Genomic DNA, 15,676 nt, shown 5'->3' on the forward strand with positions numbered 1-15,676 from the left:
CCCAAAGCTCCAAGATTTGCCCGGCCCTGCTGGCCCCGAAGGCAGGGACCCGGCTCTCCCCTCACGTCCTCACTGTGAGCACCCCGGCCCCCAGTTCTCCCCCGACAAGGGCCAGTGGTTCAGACTGACTCAGCGTCTGACCGCCTGCAGTCCCCTGGGTGACGGAGGCCGCAGATAAGGAGCCCCCTAAGAGGCCCTGCTCCCCTCCCCCAGCCCCACCCACCAGGTACAGAGCTTGTGGGAGGGGCTGGCGGGGGGAGGGGAAGCCACAGCAGGCAGGGTATGTGTAGGCGGCAGTGTGGCTGGGTCGCGGAAGCCACAAGAAACCACTCCTTCCAGTAGCTTCCCTCTGGGGAGTCCCTCAGGGATCGGGGAGCAGGCAGAGGAGTTTCTGGGTGAAGCCCCCCACCCTTTCTTAGCTGGGGCTGTCCCAGCTGGCAGCTTCAGGGGGCCCGGGCCCATTCCCTCCCCGCAGTCGGGACCTCACCTGTCACCCCCACTGGCAGGGGCCACGGGGATTTCTCCCCCAGCCCAGGGCTACGGTCATCCAGCCGCCCAAGTTCAGAGGAGAAAAGACCCGGCCTGAATGAGCTGGGGCCCCCCAGGGCAGCACGGGCCCACGATGCCCCGAGGAACAAGGAGGAGTGACCAGGAGCGGACTGGGGGCTCAGACCAGGGTTCTAGGACCCCCCCTGCCTCTCAGCAACCAGACGTGACCTAGAAAGTTCCTTGTCCTCTGCAAACCTCAGTTGGTGTCTGCAAAGCGGGGCTGGCAGCAGGACCTGGCCCCCGGCTCGGACTTGGAGGGTGAGGAGTGGACGCATTTGGAGAGCTGGCCTTGTGGGGACAGAGCCAGGAGCCTGGTCAGCCCAGGACTCCAGTGTCCCCGGCATCCTCCCTGCCCTGCCCCCCCAACCCCGCACGTGAGGATTATTGATGGGGGAGGGCATCCGGGCCCCACATCAGGGTGCGCGTGAGCCCCAGACTTCCACAGTGCCCCCTACCCCAGGCTGTCCCTGTAGATGCCCCTCATCCTCTTCCCAGCTGCACGGTCAGAAAGCAGGCCCAGGGTGACTGGGGGCTGGGACCAGGGAGGACCACCTGCAGCCCTAACGCCGCAGACCCGACTCGGACGAGACTCCTCACTGCTAAAGTGCTGTCCACTGTGGCGTCCTCCCCGGAGCTGGTTACAAAGCGGGGTGCAGCCTCCACCTGCCGGGCCAGAGCCTCATTCTCAGGTGATGGCCAGTCATGTCGGGGAAGTGCTGCTCTAGAAAGCAGAGTCCGGATCGAATACTGAGCAGCTTAAATTCAGAAGTGCAAGCCCAGGGCAGCGACAGCCAGGAGGGAACTGAGGCAGGAGAAGCCGCGAGGCCACGGACGCAGCGCCCTCAGCAGCCGTCACCCCCGGGCACGTGGGCTCTGCACACGGGCTTCCACGGGGGTGGCTCCCAGGCGAGGAGGCGCAGATCCACCCCCTCCCGTCATGGCTTGCCCTGTGGAGCCTCAGCCCCAGCACTCGCTGCCCTGTGGGCCTCTCGGGATGGCAGAGCCCCTCCCGTGTGGCCTCTGGTCCAAGCCGAGCTCAAGGGGTGTGACACCAAGACGGGCACAGGAAGCAGCCACGGGGTCGTGGGGACACAGTGGCCGTGAGGTTGCCCCAGCCATTCACAGCCACGGCTCGTTTCCCACAGCCAGCACTCCTGCCCGCATGTGGTGGGCGGGGCTCAGGACAGGTGAGCCGCTCCTGCAGGCCACCTGGGCCCAAGCTGCTCTCTCACACCACCTTGGCGCCTGACTCTCCCGTTCCCTCCCCGCAGGACCCCCAGGAGGAGGGGCCCATGTCCCTGCTCCACCCTGGTGGGGGCAGCCCCAGGGGCAGGGCAGCTGCGCCCCTGGTAGGGGGGCTCCCCATCTCTCACTCCCACTGCCGTGCAGGCAAGTTCCCGCCAGACCCAAGGGACTGATACCCACCTTCCCCGCCATCCACCTGCCTGGGAATGGGCTGCGGAGAAGGCCGGCTTTGGGTGAGGATTTGCATCTCCTTGTTTTCCAAAACGGAAATCCTCCCGCGCACTGCGTCCAGGGGCCTGAGTTTATCTGGTAGCCCTGAGTCGCGTTAATTAGCCAGAGGAGAGGGAGTTGTGGAAGGCGCCCAGTGTGGGCAGAGGGAGGGGGCCTGGCCTGGAGCTCAGGGAGTCCGGTGGGTGTCCAGGTGACCTGGGGAAGGGGACCCTCAATGCCCGGCGGGGGGCTCTCACGGGAAGGTCTGGCACGGCGGGGGGCTGGGACCTGGGCCCCCAGCTCCCCCAGGTTCAGCGCACAGGAGAGAAGTCACCAGCCACACGGGGACTCGCCTGGGGGCTCCCACAGCTCCCCTCCCCCAGCCCCACCCCGACTCCATCACCCACTAAACCCCGGGCTCAGGGGTGGCGACCAGTGCGGCCAGGGGCAGGAAGTGCTGAGGTGGGCTGAGCCAGGGGGGCCTTGGAGCAGAGGGGGAGCCGCCCAGCAGGGCCGGGGGAGAGCGGGGGTGGCCCCAACCCCTCCCCAAAGGGGGGCTCTGGGCGCCCCACTTCCCATCCTTTTCACCCCAACTGCAGGGCCGCCTCTGCTGCCCTCCGGGGCCTCCTAGTCACGGCCCGGCCAACACACCATAGGGTCCCCGTGGCAGTCAGGCAGGGTGCGGGCTCCTGGGGCTGGCTGATGCGGCCCAGGCCAAAGGCCACCTCCGTGAGGCGCGCTGTGGAATGTTCTCTGCCACCCTGCAGCTGGTCTCGGCCCGTTTCCGGAGACCCACATTGCCGTCCCCCCCCCCCCGGCACATCCAGCCCCGAAACACCTGAGTCCTCGGGTCACTGGAGGAAGCGGTGTCTGAGGGGCACTGAGTTTATCACGTGGGCCCTTCCCCATCTCCCCTTGACGTCAGGCCCCACATACGCACACAGGCACACACAGAAGCCACACGCCACTGCTCCCCTCTCCTCCGTTCTCACCAGAAGTGGGGGGCAGGGCTCGAGCCCCCATCACCCAAGGCCTGGCTCTCCTCTCTGGGCAGACAGGCCGAGGGTGGAGGTGTGTCAGGAAGCCCCCTGGGAGTGCCCGCCCTGGGGTTAGTGGCGACCCGGAGTCCCCTGGGCCTATCCGAGCCACCTGGGCCCCAGGCCTTCCCTCACCCTGCCCCCTCCCCGGTGCCCAGGGCCCAGCAAGGCCTCCTTTGCACTTGGCCTTGGGGGCCTCATCCCTGGGCAAGGTTCCAGACCAGGTCCAGGACCGTCTTGCTGGCAGGGCGGGGATGTTCCCTGAGTGGCGCCCGCCGGTCTCCTGGTTCCGGGCAGGAATGTTTGGGGCCCCGTGGGCGGCAATAACCGGGCCCGGGTCAGCGGCTGCCCCACAGGTCTGTTAATAGGTGAATCATTGACAGACACAGGACATCGGGTCATCCATGGCTGGGCAACAGAGGGTTGCCATAGCAATGCCTAAAACATAACCCCAGGCCTCCGAGTGTTAGGATGCAGGCTGGGCTCTGGGGGAGCCAGGGTGGGGGGCACCTCAGACGTACGCATCCAAACCCAGCTCTTAAAGCAGAGGCGCGGCTGCTGAGATGGAGGCCATGGAGCAGCCTGGCCTGCGGGGGGCTGGGGAGGGGTCACCAAGTGCATGGCAGACCCCTCACTTTCCTTTACCAAGGAATCAAGGCATCACAGCATTTCCTCAGAAAGGGACCTTAGGAGACTGCCCTTCACTTCACGGCTACGTCAACTCAGGTTAACCCGGCCAGTGGCCACGCCGGGGCTCCCCCCACCCCCAGACCTCCTGCTCCCTGGCTCTACGTTTCTGAGCCTCAGTCTCTCCTTCTTTAAAATGGGCTGGTGTCAGTCCTGCCAACCTCAGAGACTCCCTTCCTGGACCAAGAGGAGTGGTGCACCTGAAGAATCCCAGCAGGTGAGGGCCGTGTGACTTGGGGGGGGGGTCAGTCCTGGCCGTGGGCAGAATAGTGACCCCTAAAGAGCTGTCTCAGTTCTAAACCCCAGAACCCGCAAACGCAACCTTATTTGGAAAAAGGGTCTTTACAGATGTAATTAAGGTAAGGATCGAGATGAGATCATTCTGCATTACCCGAGTAGACCTTAAACCCAATGAGTGGTGTCCTTAAAAGGAGAGCAGAGACACAGACGCAGGAAGAAGGCCATGTGACCTTGGAGGAGACAGAGACGGGAGGGATGAGGCCACAAGCCAGGGATGCTGGCAGCACTGGGAGCTGGAAGAGGCCGGAAGGGCCCCGCCCTCGAGCCCCTGCGGCAGCAATGACCTGCCCACACCTCGATTTCACACTTCTGGCCTCCAAATAAATTTCCGTAGCTTGAAGCCGCCCCATTTGTGGTCATCTGTTACGGCAGCCCCAGGAAACCAGCACAGCCCTGTGGGACATGAGCTGCCCACCAGGGGAAACAAGCTCTACACTGGCTGCAGGACGGGCAGTGGAGAGAGCCAGGACGGGGCTCAGGAGGAGACAGCAGGGATTCACATCCCTGCACCCCCTCGGAGGCCAGGTATCCTCAGACCCTTCATTTAACTCGGTTTTTCACAGGAAACAAGCAGAAGCAGCAGCAACAGCCCCTGGTAAGTCCCCACAAGCGAGCCCAGGGGTGAGCTCTCATCACAGACCGGCACAAGAAAACCCCAAACATCGCTGTTACCAGCCATCGGGAGGAAACTGGCCCCCAGCCCCTCCAGGAACCGTTCCCTTTCGTCATCAGCCAGACGCTACCAGGCCAGCATGGGGCCTCCCAGTTCCCACCTCCCACCTCGGTCCCCCAGGTCTGATTGGTGTCCTTGGTCGGTGCCCGGTGCCCCACCCCATACTTAGCAAAACTCTGCAAACCCACCCTTGCATGCAGTGAGGCTCCACTGAAAAGTCTTCGGAAAGCTGCGTTTTGGAGCCAGATCTTTTTTTTTAATTGATTTCTGTCTCTTGGCAGGTGGGGTGGGAGTGGGAGTGGGGGGAGTGCCGGAATGTGCTCACGGGGCTCCGAGTAGCTGACAGCTCCGGGGAAGGAGGGGCCGCCCCACTCCTAACGCTCCTTCCCTGTGACCTTGGGGCGCCCTTGAGCACACCGCCCCACCTTCTCTCTTGCTAATCTCTAGCAGCAGAAGGTCATCAGGTATCTCGAGCCACACAAAGAATGTCGGGTCCCCCTAAAAGCACCTTGATGTGAAAGGGTCTGCTGACCAGAGCACACGGGAGGTTTCTCCTCGAGGTGGAGAAGCAAGCAGGAAACGTCATTGTGTGATTGTGTCTTCAAGTACGAATCAGACACAGAGGGAAGCCAGTGAGAGGTAGGAAATAGAGCCTGGAGCCTGCTCGTGTCTGTTGCAGGCATGTGGGGGGAGGGGCGTCCTCTGTGTGCACATGTGTGTACATGTATGTGCAGGTGTTGTGCATGTGTGTGTGCGTGTGCATGTGACTTGCTCTGTATTTGTGTGTGTGTGCGTGTGCATGTTACTTGCTCTGTGTGTGCCTGTGTGTGTGTGCGCGTGTGCACGTGACTTGCTCTGTGTGTATTTGTGTGTGTGCGCGCATGTGCACGTGACTTGCTCTGTGTGTATTTGTGTGTGTGTGTGCGCGCGTGTGCACGTGACTTGCTCTGTGTGTATTTGTGTGTGTGCGCGCGTGTGCACGTGACTTGCTCTGTGTGTATTTGTGTGTGCGCACGTGTGCACGTGACTTGCTCTGTGTGTGTGTGTGCACACGTGTGCATGTCCTCTATTCGGTTCTGTCTTCCTGACAGCAGCCTGCACACACAGGTGTAGGGCCGGCTCCCCTCCCCTGACCCTGCAAACTCAACCCTCTGCCCGGGATCGTGGGGTAACCCCGCAGCAGCAGAGCCCCACCCGCAGCCTGGCAAGCCCAGCATCAGGGAGTTGACCCTGATGTGGGCCACGTAGGGGCTGCAGCCTTCCGCAGGCCACCCCTCATCTGGCCCTGGCCTGGGTGGGAATCCACTTCCCGCACCTCCACTCCCGTCCTGAAGGCCGAGGCAGGTACTGGAGGCAGGCACCGGCCCCTGGAAACAGGTGCAGGCCTCATCCCTCAGGTCCCATCCCTCGGGCCCCCTTTCAAACTGAGGTCTGACACGTATGCATAAGCCTCTGGGTCTCAGCCCGCTCCCAGGTGGCCACATGCAGCATCTGGCTGGTGGGACCTCTGACCCCGTGATCCGGCTGCCTGTGTCAGGCTCTGGGGCTGCCTGCAGAGTCGAGTCCCTTCCTGGGACGTGGCAGGACCAAGGCTGCTCTGAGAGTCTTCCCAGCAGAGGCCGCGGGGGCCCGGGAGGCCGGTGGCCTGGGAGGGCTGACATACCACGTCATTCTGTGTGGGAAGAGATCCCGCCAGAGCCGCAGGGACCCCAGCACAGTGCTGGCCTGCCAGGCAGAGACTGACTCTTTTTCAGATGATTTTGCAAACAAGCAAATGAAACAAAAACTGCTTATTATAAAGAAATACCACTGGCTCCCTTTGGGGCTTTTTGTGTCTGTTTCAGTGTCCTCTGCTGGACACTGGCTCCCTGGGTCGGGATGGGGTCTCCCAGAGCTCTGCGTGGCCGGCCCAGCCCACACGAGCGAGGCCCTCTGCGGATGTGTGCTGCGGTTGCTTCCCGAAGGCTGGACCCATGAAGGTGACCTTTGAGACAAGCTCCGCGCCTCCTTCCGGCGAGGTCTTGGCGGCCAAGGCAAAGCCTCTGCTGCCATCTGGTGGTGCATCTTGGAATCGCAGGTGGTCATCTGGGAACTGGACACCCCTGGGAGAATCTAGTCCACCACCCGCGTGAACCGGTAAGGACGGGAATCTGATACCCAGAGGGCTTGATAAATCTGCCTGTGTTCACGCAGCGAGCCGCCTGCAGAACAACCAGCCTGGCTTCCTCAGTGCCTCCTGACTTACCGGTTAGGGGTGAGGCTGTATAATACCCATCGGGTAAGGGTTCTGAGTCCCGCCTTTGAGGTCAGGCAGACGGGCTGGGCCCTGGCCAGGCCCTCATCGATGGGGAACGCCAGGCAAGGGACTCAGCCTCCAAGCCTGGGTTTCCTCCCTAACAGTGGAGCCTGTTACAGGCGGCTGGGCTGCTTCAGGGCTGCCAGCTGCCAGGGCGGTTGGCACGGTGCCTGGCACACAGTAGGTGCTCAGTAAATGCTCTTCCTGCTGATGATGAGGAGGAGGAGGAGGAGGATGTTATGACGATGGTGCCGAGCTTGCTGCTCAGGATGAAAACGAGACCCCAGGAGGGGACAGGGATCGTTCCCGCTCCAGAAGTACTTAGCCACAGCCAAGCATCCTGTTGGCTGGGGTGATCAGCTGCCCCCTCCCCCTCCCAGAGATCTACAATGCGACCTGAGCCCTGAGATGGGAGAGGCGGCCTCCAGCGAGACTGCTCTCCCCGCACTCACCCCACCCATGGAGGCGGCCACTCTTACTCTGGCATGTCCCGGATTAGCCTAGTCGTAGGTGTCTCTTGGAGAGTTATCGGACACACAGACTCCTGGACTCCAGCCCCACACGGTCCGATTTGCTGGGTCTGGGACAGGGCCCAGGAATCTATATTTGTGCAGCACTCTGGGTGGGTCCCAAAGGCCGACAGGTATGGGGGATGCTGACCCATCCCACCTTCATGGTTCTGGTAGAGGGGACAGACACGTGTCCTAGAGCAGGCAGGGCCAGGCTCTGGTGGCCCAGGACTGTCTGGGCAGTGCCCCCCCCCCAGGAGAGATGCGACCAGAGGTAGACCCTTGTCACCTAACCTGGGTGAGGAAGGGCCGGCAGGCAGAGGCACAGCAGCAGGCGGTGGGGGCCTGGCACCTGCACAGGTGATGAGCTCCAGGCCCTGCATCAGTAGACGGACACGACCTTGGAAGGAGCTTGAAGGGAGGGGGAGTAGACAGTCCCCGGGGTTCAGAAGTTCCTCCTGCAACAGCCCGAGGGGCTGATACCGGTGGGAGCACCACGGTCAGGGATCTAGTGGCCGTCAGATCCCAGAGCGCGCCAGGCAGCCGCAGCCCAAGCTGTGCTCCCTGCTTGCATCAGTGCGGCCTCCTGTCCGGCCAGCGTCAGGCAGACTTGCCCTCGGCTCTTCAGAAGACGGTGGTCAGCTGGGTGCCTGCACAGAGTCCGCGTAACTTGGCTGACGGCAACCATGGTGGGTGGGCCGTGCGGGGAGACTGTTCCAGAACAGACCCTAAGACGAGGAAGCTCAGATGCCAGCTGACGGGGCAGCACCAGACAGGCGAAGGCCACCGGGATGCAGGCTGGGCCTCCTGGGCCCAGGAGGGGCCAACCCTGGCCCTCTGTCAATGGCCTCAGGAGCTGGTCGTGCCCCAGAGTCCCGGGCATCTCCCAAGGTGCAGAGCAGATGTGGGCCAGCCCTTGGGCCCCTTAGCTTGAGAAACACCCAGGCAGGGAGGAGAGCAGAGAAGGGGAGTGTACCGCCCGGGGGCCCTGGGAGGACAGCGGGGCGAGGCTTTGCCTCAGGAGTCCAGGCAAGGTGGGGTCTCCCAGCGTGCTGCCATCAGGGAAAGTCCTCTCAGCTCCCTGCCCGGGCTGGGCCCCAGGCTGAGCCTGCTGCGTGACCTCACACCCCTCCCCAGAGGGCCGAAGTCTGCATATTCAGGCCTGTATTAGCTGGAGCTGCCGTGAGGAATGCCATAGACAGGGAGGCTGAAACAACAGAAGTTCATTTTCTCACGGTCCTGGAGGCTGGAAATCTGAGATCAGGCTGTCACAGGCGTGGTTCCTCTGAGGTCTCCCTCCTGGGCATGTAGACGGCTGTCCCCTCCCTGTGTCCCCGCATGGTCATCCCTCTGTGTGCGTCTGGGTCCTAACCTCCTCTCCTTGTAAGGACACCAGCCCTACGGGATTAGGAGCCACCCTCATGACCTCATTTTAACTTATTCACCCCTTTAGAGACCCTCATCTTCAAAATAGTCACATTCTGAAATGCTGGGGGTGAGGACTTACTTACATATGGATTTGGGGATCACAGCTCGGGCCGTTACCAGGCCTGTGCAAGAACCACAGTGAACGCAAGACCAGCAGCATCTAATGACAGCTCAGTTCTGTCTGAGGCCAGACCGACAGGACCTCTAAGCCCTCCAGACCCGGTGCAGTGATAGACCCGGCTGTACAAAACGGAAGGTGCCCTCTGGGGGGACCCGGGAGGAACAGGGGCTTCAGAGACTCTGATTTTCCAAAATACCGGCCCAGCCCCCAAGTGCAGTGGCCATTTATGCCGCCTACCCAGGGTATGCCCTTCTCCACGGGTGTGGATGAAAAGGCAGGGCGGCGGCAGGGGGGCTTCCTGTTGGAAGGAGGCTGGGGGGTGGGGGGGGCGGGTGGAAAGGAGTCTGGAGAAGCTCCCATGGGGTGAGGACCCTTCCCCACATGGGGCCAAACCAGAGTGACCCCAAGCTACAAGGGCGCAAGTGTGTGTGTGTGTGTGTGTGTGTGTTCTCATGAATGCCCTGCTTGCCACTGAAATCCACGTGACAGCAACGGTTTCCCTGTGTGTTAAGCAGGGCTCACTTTTGGAAATTCTCCCGTGTGCCCTCCCCTCCTGGTGTCCAGTTTCTCCCAGGAGGAGAAGCGTGGCACCACCGCAAGGAGCGTCCCGCTGGGCCCCATCGGGGTGCCCAGGGCCCCGGGCCTCCGCTCCCCAGGAGAGGGCCCTCCGCATGGCCTGGCAACACCTGCAGTGCCCGTCCAGCCGGGGCATCCGCTCGCTTTCCACTCCCGGAGGCCACATCTGGCCGCCCACTGCCCTCTGCACGGTCAGCGAGCAGCTGGCAGCCCGTGGCTGATCCGCCCACCCCCTGCCGGCTCCCCCAAGGAGGCCGCTAGCCTCTCATCTCCTCCCATAGCGGGGGAGTCTGGGCAGACAGCATGAAGGCTGCCCCTCTGGGTGGGGGACGCTCAGACCTGGTCACCAGAAACCCCCGTGCCTGTTCCGGGAAGGGGGAGCCAGAGTGAGGGGGGCCCCCAGGGCATGGTACCTAACAGGGATGGACACTTCTGACTTCCAGGGAGCAAAACCCCAAGGGAGCTGGGACAGAAGTCCCCAGGGGGAGGCCAGCGGTCAGGAAATCCCCACCTGGCACCCCAGTTCCCACACAGGGTTACAGAAGGAGCCCAGATCCTCTCCCTCCCAAGTCCCCCGCCCCCTCCTCTCCTCCCTCCATCCCTCAGGGCTCTTGGAGGAACCCCCTCCTGCCTGCACAGCTGACGTCGAGGAAGCACCGGGTCTGGGAGCCAGGAGGCGACCCGGTCACTTAGAGGCAGCCGGGGCTGAACAGGGACAGGCGGACCAGTCTCCCCCGCCCCTCCCTGTACCTCGCCTCCCCACCCCTCGCCTCCCCACTACGGGTCCCCTCGCGCCTTCTCCATCGCTCCCCAAATGGCCCCCCGGGCCCCGAAAATAGCACAGCCAGCCCAAACACCCCGCCCCCGAAAATAGCACGGCCAGCACACGGCTAGTTGCTTGTGTCATCTGCTCTTTATTGACTGCCACGGGCTGCCTTCTCGTGGGTGACCAGATGCCCCAAGAGCGGCACTACATAGAGGAGGGCTGGAGGGGAGGGGGTCTGAGAGGTGCAGCCTGCAGAGAGCCCAGGCGCACGGGAGCCCCCGCCAGACAGACCTCACGGCACCCGGCTCGGCCCCAGTGCGGGCGCCTGCCACCGAGGGCTGAGACGCACCTGGCTGGCCCTGGAGACCAGAGGTCACCCAGAGATTGCTCAGCGAGGGGTGTTCTCTGACCTCCCGGGCAGCCTAGACAGCCCGCAAGCCCGGGAGGATGGGGATGCCGTCTAAGAAGCTGGGATGGCGGTCACTTCCACCGACTGGCTGGTATTGGAATCTGGGTCACTCTGAGGTCTCAGCACCTCAGGCCAAGGCCCCGAGCTCTCCAGGCTACTCTCTCAAACGCTCATGCCCTCGGAGAAGAGGAAAAGGAAACGGAAAAGAGGGAGGTGGGGGAGACAGACACCCCACTTTCTAGGGTTCCCCCGGAGGGATGGGTGGCGGGGGCCGCAGCGGGTGGCAGCCGAGGCCGAGGCCGAGCTTAGGACGAGGGCGCGGAGCTGGGCTTCTCCTCCCGCGACACGGGGATGGCCCGCTCGCTGTGGCCGGCATCCATGCCGGACGGGATCTTGGGGCCGGAGAAGGTCAGCATGCCGTCCGCAGACAGGGAGCAGGAGAGCGCGGACTGGTCCACGTTGGAAGGCAGGCGGTAGCGGCGGTGGAACTCGCGGGAGATGTAGCCGTGGTCATCCTGGGGGGCCAGGGGAGGGCGCGGTCAGAGACGCCGCTGCAGCGGGTGGCGGCTGCCTCACACAGAGGAGGCCCTCCTGGACCGCACGAGGGTCAGACCCACGATACCCTCACGCGGCGGGGGCTGGACCGTGTCCAGGGCCCTGGGACCACCCTGCATCCCTGCGTACAGTCTGGGCCTGCCTGGGGCCCCTGGCTCTTCACGATAATGTCACCCCAACGTCGTGTGAGTGGTCCTGCCCCTGGGCCTGCCCTTGGGTCCAGCTATCCCTTCACCTCTGGCCTCACCGACTGCTTGGGCTCAGGTCCCTGCCGTCCATCTAGCTGGGTCAGAAAGCCATGCCTCAACGTTCCCTTCTCCTGACGCCCTGGACCCAGCTTAGCCCCTGGCCCGACTCCCTCCCTTCCAGGTGGAAAGACCCAGAGCCTCAGCGTAGTGTCCGGGCATCTCCAGGGGCCCAGGAGGGGAGAGCAGCAGATGCAGTGTGGTCTCTCCCCCGCCTCCAGCTTCCCCACTACTGGACAGAGCCCTGGTCTCCGAGCTGTCCTGGCTGGGCCCCTGCCCCCTCGAGGTAACGGGCTCCGGGCACTCGGGCTCCGACACGAGTCAGCTGCACCGTCCTCCCGAGAGAAGCTGGTGTGAAAACCTACGTGGCTTGGAGCTCGCTCCCTTGGTGCTGGCGTCTCCTGGGGTCTTTCCTAGTCCCACCCCATCACCCAGGGGATTTGGACAGGGCCCAGGATGCCGAGCAGTTCATGAGTGGGGTTCCCCACGGGCCCCCGCTGGCCCTTCACCCGCTGCCCGGGCCTGCTGCGGGCTCGGGGTGGCCTCCTGGTCACCGGGAGGGGGCCTTGCTCGGGGATGCAGCCCCTCCCTCCGGGCCCAGGCTCACCTGCCTCTCGTTGTGCTTGCCGTGGATTTCCACGAAGTCCTCCTGCACCTTCACCGTCAGGTCCTCGGGGGAGAAGTGCTTCACGTCCAGGAAGATGACAAACTTGTCCCGGTCGGATCGGACCTGAAACCAAGTGTCCGTGTGGGTCTCCACGGGGCTGCGGCTCAGGGAGGGGGCTGGCCGAGGCCCCTGCAGGCCTGGCCGGAGCTGCTGGAGTGCGGTGGCTGGGGCTCAGTCCCCACTTATCAGAACAGAACCTGCGGTCAAGGCTCTAACCTCTCCCTCCACGTGCCCGGGGGACAGAGGGACCTGGGACTCAGGACACTGTGGCCACTCGGCTGACACCCAGAGCCCCGGGGGTCTGTGGCCGCCGGGTAGGTGAGGGGTTGCCTGGCTGATTGGTATGGGTTGAGTGGCCTGTTACAGATTGGTTGGCTGGCTGGTTATGTGTTGCTTGGCTGGTCGGTGGGACTGAGCACTTGGAATGAGGTCGCGGCCCCTGGCCTCTGCCCGCCTTTCCGTGAACAGCCTGGGGCCTTGTCTCTGCACACGGACGTGCATGTGATGTGCCCGGCAGGCTACGCAGGTCGCCCAGCTCCTCGCACAGAAAGTGCTTCCAGCCTCCTCCCCTCCCGCTCCCCTCGCTTGGGACACTCCTTGGGCCCCGTCGGCCCCGGAATGGCCGGCGTTTCACCAGCTCCGAGCAGGCCCCTGTGTTTTAGGCAGTGCTGACCCCTGGCACCTCCAGAACACTGGACCCTGGGAGCGAAGGCCGGTGGCCCACCCTGCCTGCCCTCGGGGCCTGGCCTCGGGCGCCCGGGCAAACTCGGGAAGAGCCCACACACTGCAGCTCTGTGGCCGCAGAGGGCTTCAGACAGGAGGCCTCCTGCCAGACCTCGCTGCTGGAGGGCAAGGGCAGCCCCAGGCTGCACAGAGCTCCGTCCACCAGCGCCCGTGCCCCGGGCTGCTCTGGGGGCTCCCAGCATGTGGAGGGAAGCCACCCACCACATACGGGTCCTGAGCTGATGACAGGAGGAAAAGGCAGCAGGCGGGCTCCCCCTCCCACCCCCCCGGAGGCACGGGAGGCTCTGCCGGGGGGGGGGGGGTGGTGGGGGGGGTAGTCTGCCTGGTCTCTGTGCGTCCAGGACGGACGAGGCGGGCTGAGGCGGGAAAGTGGCCCCGCGGCCGTCACCAGCCGCTCCACAAAGCAGGACGGGAGCGCACAGAGCAGGGGTGCCGCGCCTGCCCCAGGGCCGGCCCTCACAGAGCCCCGCTTCCCACCCGGCCCCCCTGCCGCCGCAGGAGGGTGCAGCGCGCAGCGGGTCTCACCTCGGAGATGCCGGAGTCCAGCACGGTGCGGAAGAGGGACTGACGGTAGTAGGGGCTGATGGTGGAGGACAGGAAGGGCAGCAGGTCGTACTCGAAGAGCCCCTCGCCAAAGAACTGGTCAAACAGCCGGCTAGGGTAGAAGGGGCCCAGGGCACGTTTGAACCAGGGGTGCTGGATGGCGATGTCCATGGCGGGCGTCGACTCTGCAGGGACCCGGGGCTGGCGGGGAGTCAGGGCAGGGGCCTCTGGGCAGCGCACTGGGGAGCTGGGGCTCATGCCCTCCCTATATACGGCGGGACAGAATGGAGGCATTAGGGGGATTTGTCTGGAAGGCGTGAGCTCAGGAGGGAGGCCGCCCAGTCAGCAGAAACGTGGGCTGGGCTGAGCGCGCACCTCTCCCAGCCCCGGGCTGCAGCGCTGACCAGCCCAGAGCTCTGGATGCCAGGAGAACGGCGTCCCCAAGGGGCTTCTCTGTGCCCCCCACACCCAGCCGGTGCTGCAGTGAAGCCTCGCATCTCCCCTTTCCTGGGCGAGGGTGCTGTGTGCCAGGTACCACGCCCGTGTCTGCATATGTGGTCCCCTGTGACCTCACGGCCACCTTACGAGAGGGAGCTCGTACCCCTGCTTCACAGATGAAGAGAGTGAGACACAGAGGCTAGACAAGTGGTCCCCAAATCCCACCGCTGCGAGGCAAGGCTGCATTGCGTTTTAAAACAGAATTACCTCTATTACTTCTTCCTGATTACAAACATTATACATACTTGTAAAAAATCTCAACAAAGACAAAATGCAGAGAAGAAACTAAAAAGCGCCCATAATTCCAGCACCGGGGAGCCCTGCTGTGGGGTCTGTGTGCATCCAGAGGGGAGGCAGGTTTGGTTTGACAAACATGGAAACCCTGCATCCCGGGGTCTCCTCTGGACACCATCCCTGAGAACCTCGAGGCCTGGGAACAGACAGAGCCAGGGTCCTTAGAGCAGGTGCCCTGTCCCTGTTACTGGCCTGGTGACTGGTTGGCTCCTGTCTCTGTGGCCCATCCAGCTATGGCCCAGGATGCGTTCTGGAGGGACCTGCCACAGTTGGGGCACTCCTGGTTTTAAGGCTTTCATACTTTTCAGTAGCTTGGCCTCCGGGAGCCTTAGACTGACTCACCACCCCCTCCACACCCACAGCACAGGAGCGTGCCGGACCCACGCCCTACCCAAGCCAGCTTTTTCATGCACAGTCCAGACGGTGAGACGCTTCTAATTCACCCTGCGCCTCCCCAGGTCCTCGTGCAGTTTCTGACCAGCGTCCACCTCCTGTTTGTGGGGTCAGCGCACCTTCAAAGCACTCAGGATCTTTGCAAATTTACCTCCAAGCCCTGGGCTTAGTGGGTCAGGAAAGAGCACTCACCCTGTACCTAAGGAGGATTTTGTCTCACACATCTAAGAAGCAACTGGTGTCAAAAGTGGGAATTTCAGCGCCTCCCTCACACAGCCCCTCCCTAACTAGCGGTGCACAGTATCAAAGCCCACCTCCCTGCCTTTCTGAGCACCTGTGATGTGCATCCAGCCTGTGGTAAAGGGACCAGAAAAAACTGGAAATGCCAACCTCTGCCCTGCAAGTGTACAATTCCCTAGGGTGTCAGGCAACAAGGGCCAAATTAGGGGGCAGATAATCAATACTCTGAGGGGTGGAGGGCACTCTCCCTGCCCCAGGCCTGCCTGAGCCCACACTGATGGTGATCTCATGGTTCCTTGCAGCCACCCTAAATGGCATGTAGGTCCCAAATCTCCCCACTTCATAGACAGAGAAAGCGGAGTATAGAAAGGTTAAACAAGTCACTTAGCATGGAGCAAGGGGAGGGGGCTTTGGTGCAGGCTGCCCACCCAGGCTGGGAGTCAACCAGGGGATGGGCAGGGCTGTGGGCAACCCCACACAGCATGGGCTGCCTGCTCCTGGGCGTGGGGCAGGGGGAGGATAGGGCACAGGCATCCAGCTGGCTGCTGAGGAGAGGGTCCAGCTGGGCCAGGCACATGGTCAGTGCGGGCCAGAGCCACACTGAAGCTGAAGACAGAAAGCAAAGTCAGCAGTAAGGATCCTGCCTTTATGAACAATTTGATCTTTTGTTCATCATGGATTTTTTGCACCC

General features: G+C 63.1%; 1 protein-coding gene and 1 long non-coding RNA gene across 2 annotated transcripts; one reads left to right on the forward strand and one right to left on the reverse strand.

Moving 5' to 3' along the window:
• Nucleotides 1-4,433: 4,433 nt before the first annotated feature.
• LOC133093824 (uncharacterized) lies at nt 4,434-6,776 on the forward strand. The gene is made up of 3 exons (XR_009701313.1): nt 4,434-4,553; nt 5,149-5,340; nt 6,546-6,776. It is a non-coding gene; the product is annotated as an uncharacterized LOC133093824 (long non-coding RNA).
• A 4,235-nt stretch (nt 6,777-11,011) lies between these two features.
• CRYAA (crystallin alpha A) lies at nt 11,012-13,811 on the reverse strand. The gene is made up of 3 exons (XM_061193859.1): nt 13,543-13,811; nt 12,214-12,336; nt 11,012-11,321 (listed from the first exon to the last, which is right to left on the reverse strand). The coding sequence occupies exons 1-3, from the start codon at nt 13,729-13,731 to the stop codon at nt 11,112-11,114; spliced, it is 522 nt and encodes a 173-aa protein (XP_061049842.1). The 5' UTR covers nt 13,732-13,811; the 3' UTR covers nt 11,012-11,111.
• Nucleotides 13,812-15,676: the final 1,865 nt, after the last annotated feature.

This window comes from Eubalaena glacialis, chromosome 6 (assembly GCF_028564815.1).
Source record: "Eubalaena glacialis isolate mEubGla1 chromosome 6, mEubGla1.1.hap2.+ XY, whole genome shotgun sequence".
Classification (NCBI taxonomy): Eukaryota; Metazoa; Chordata; class Mammalia; order Artiodactyla; family Balaenidae; genus Eubalaena; species Eubalaena glacialis.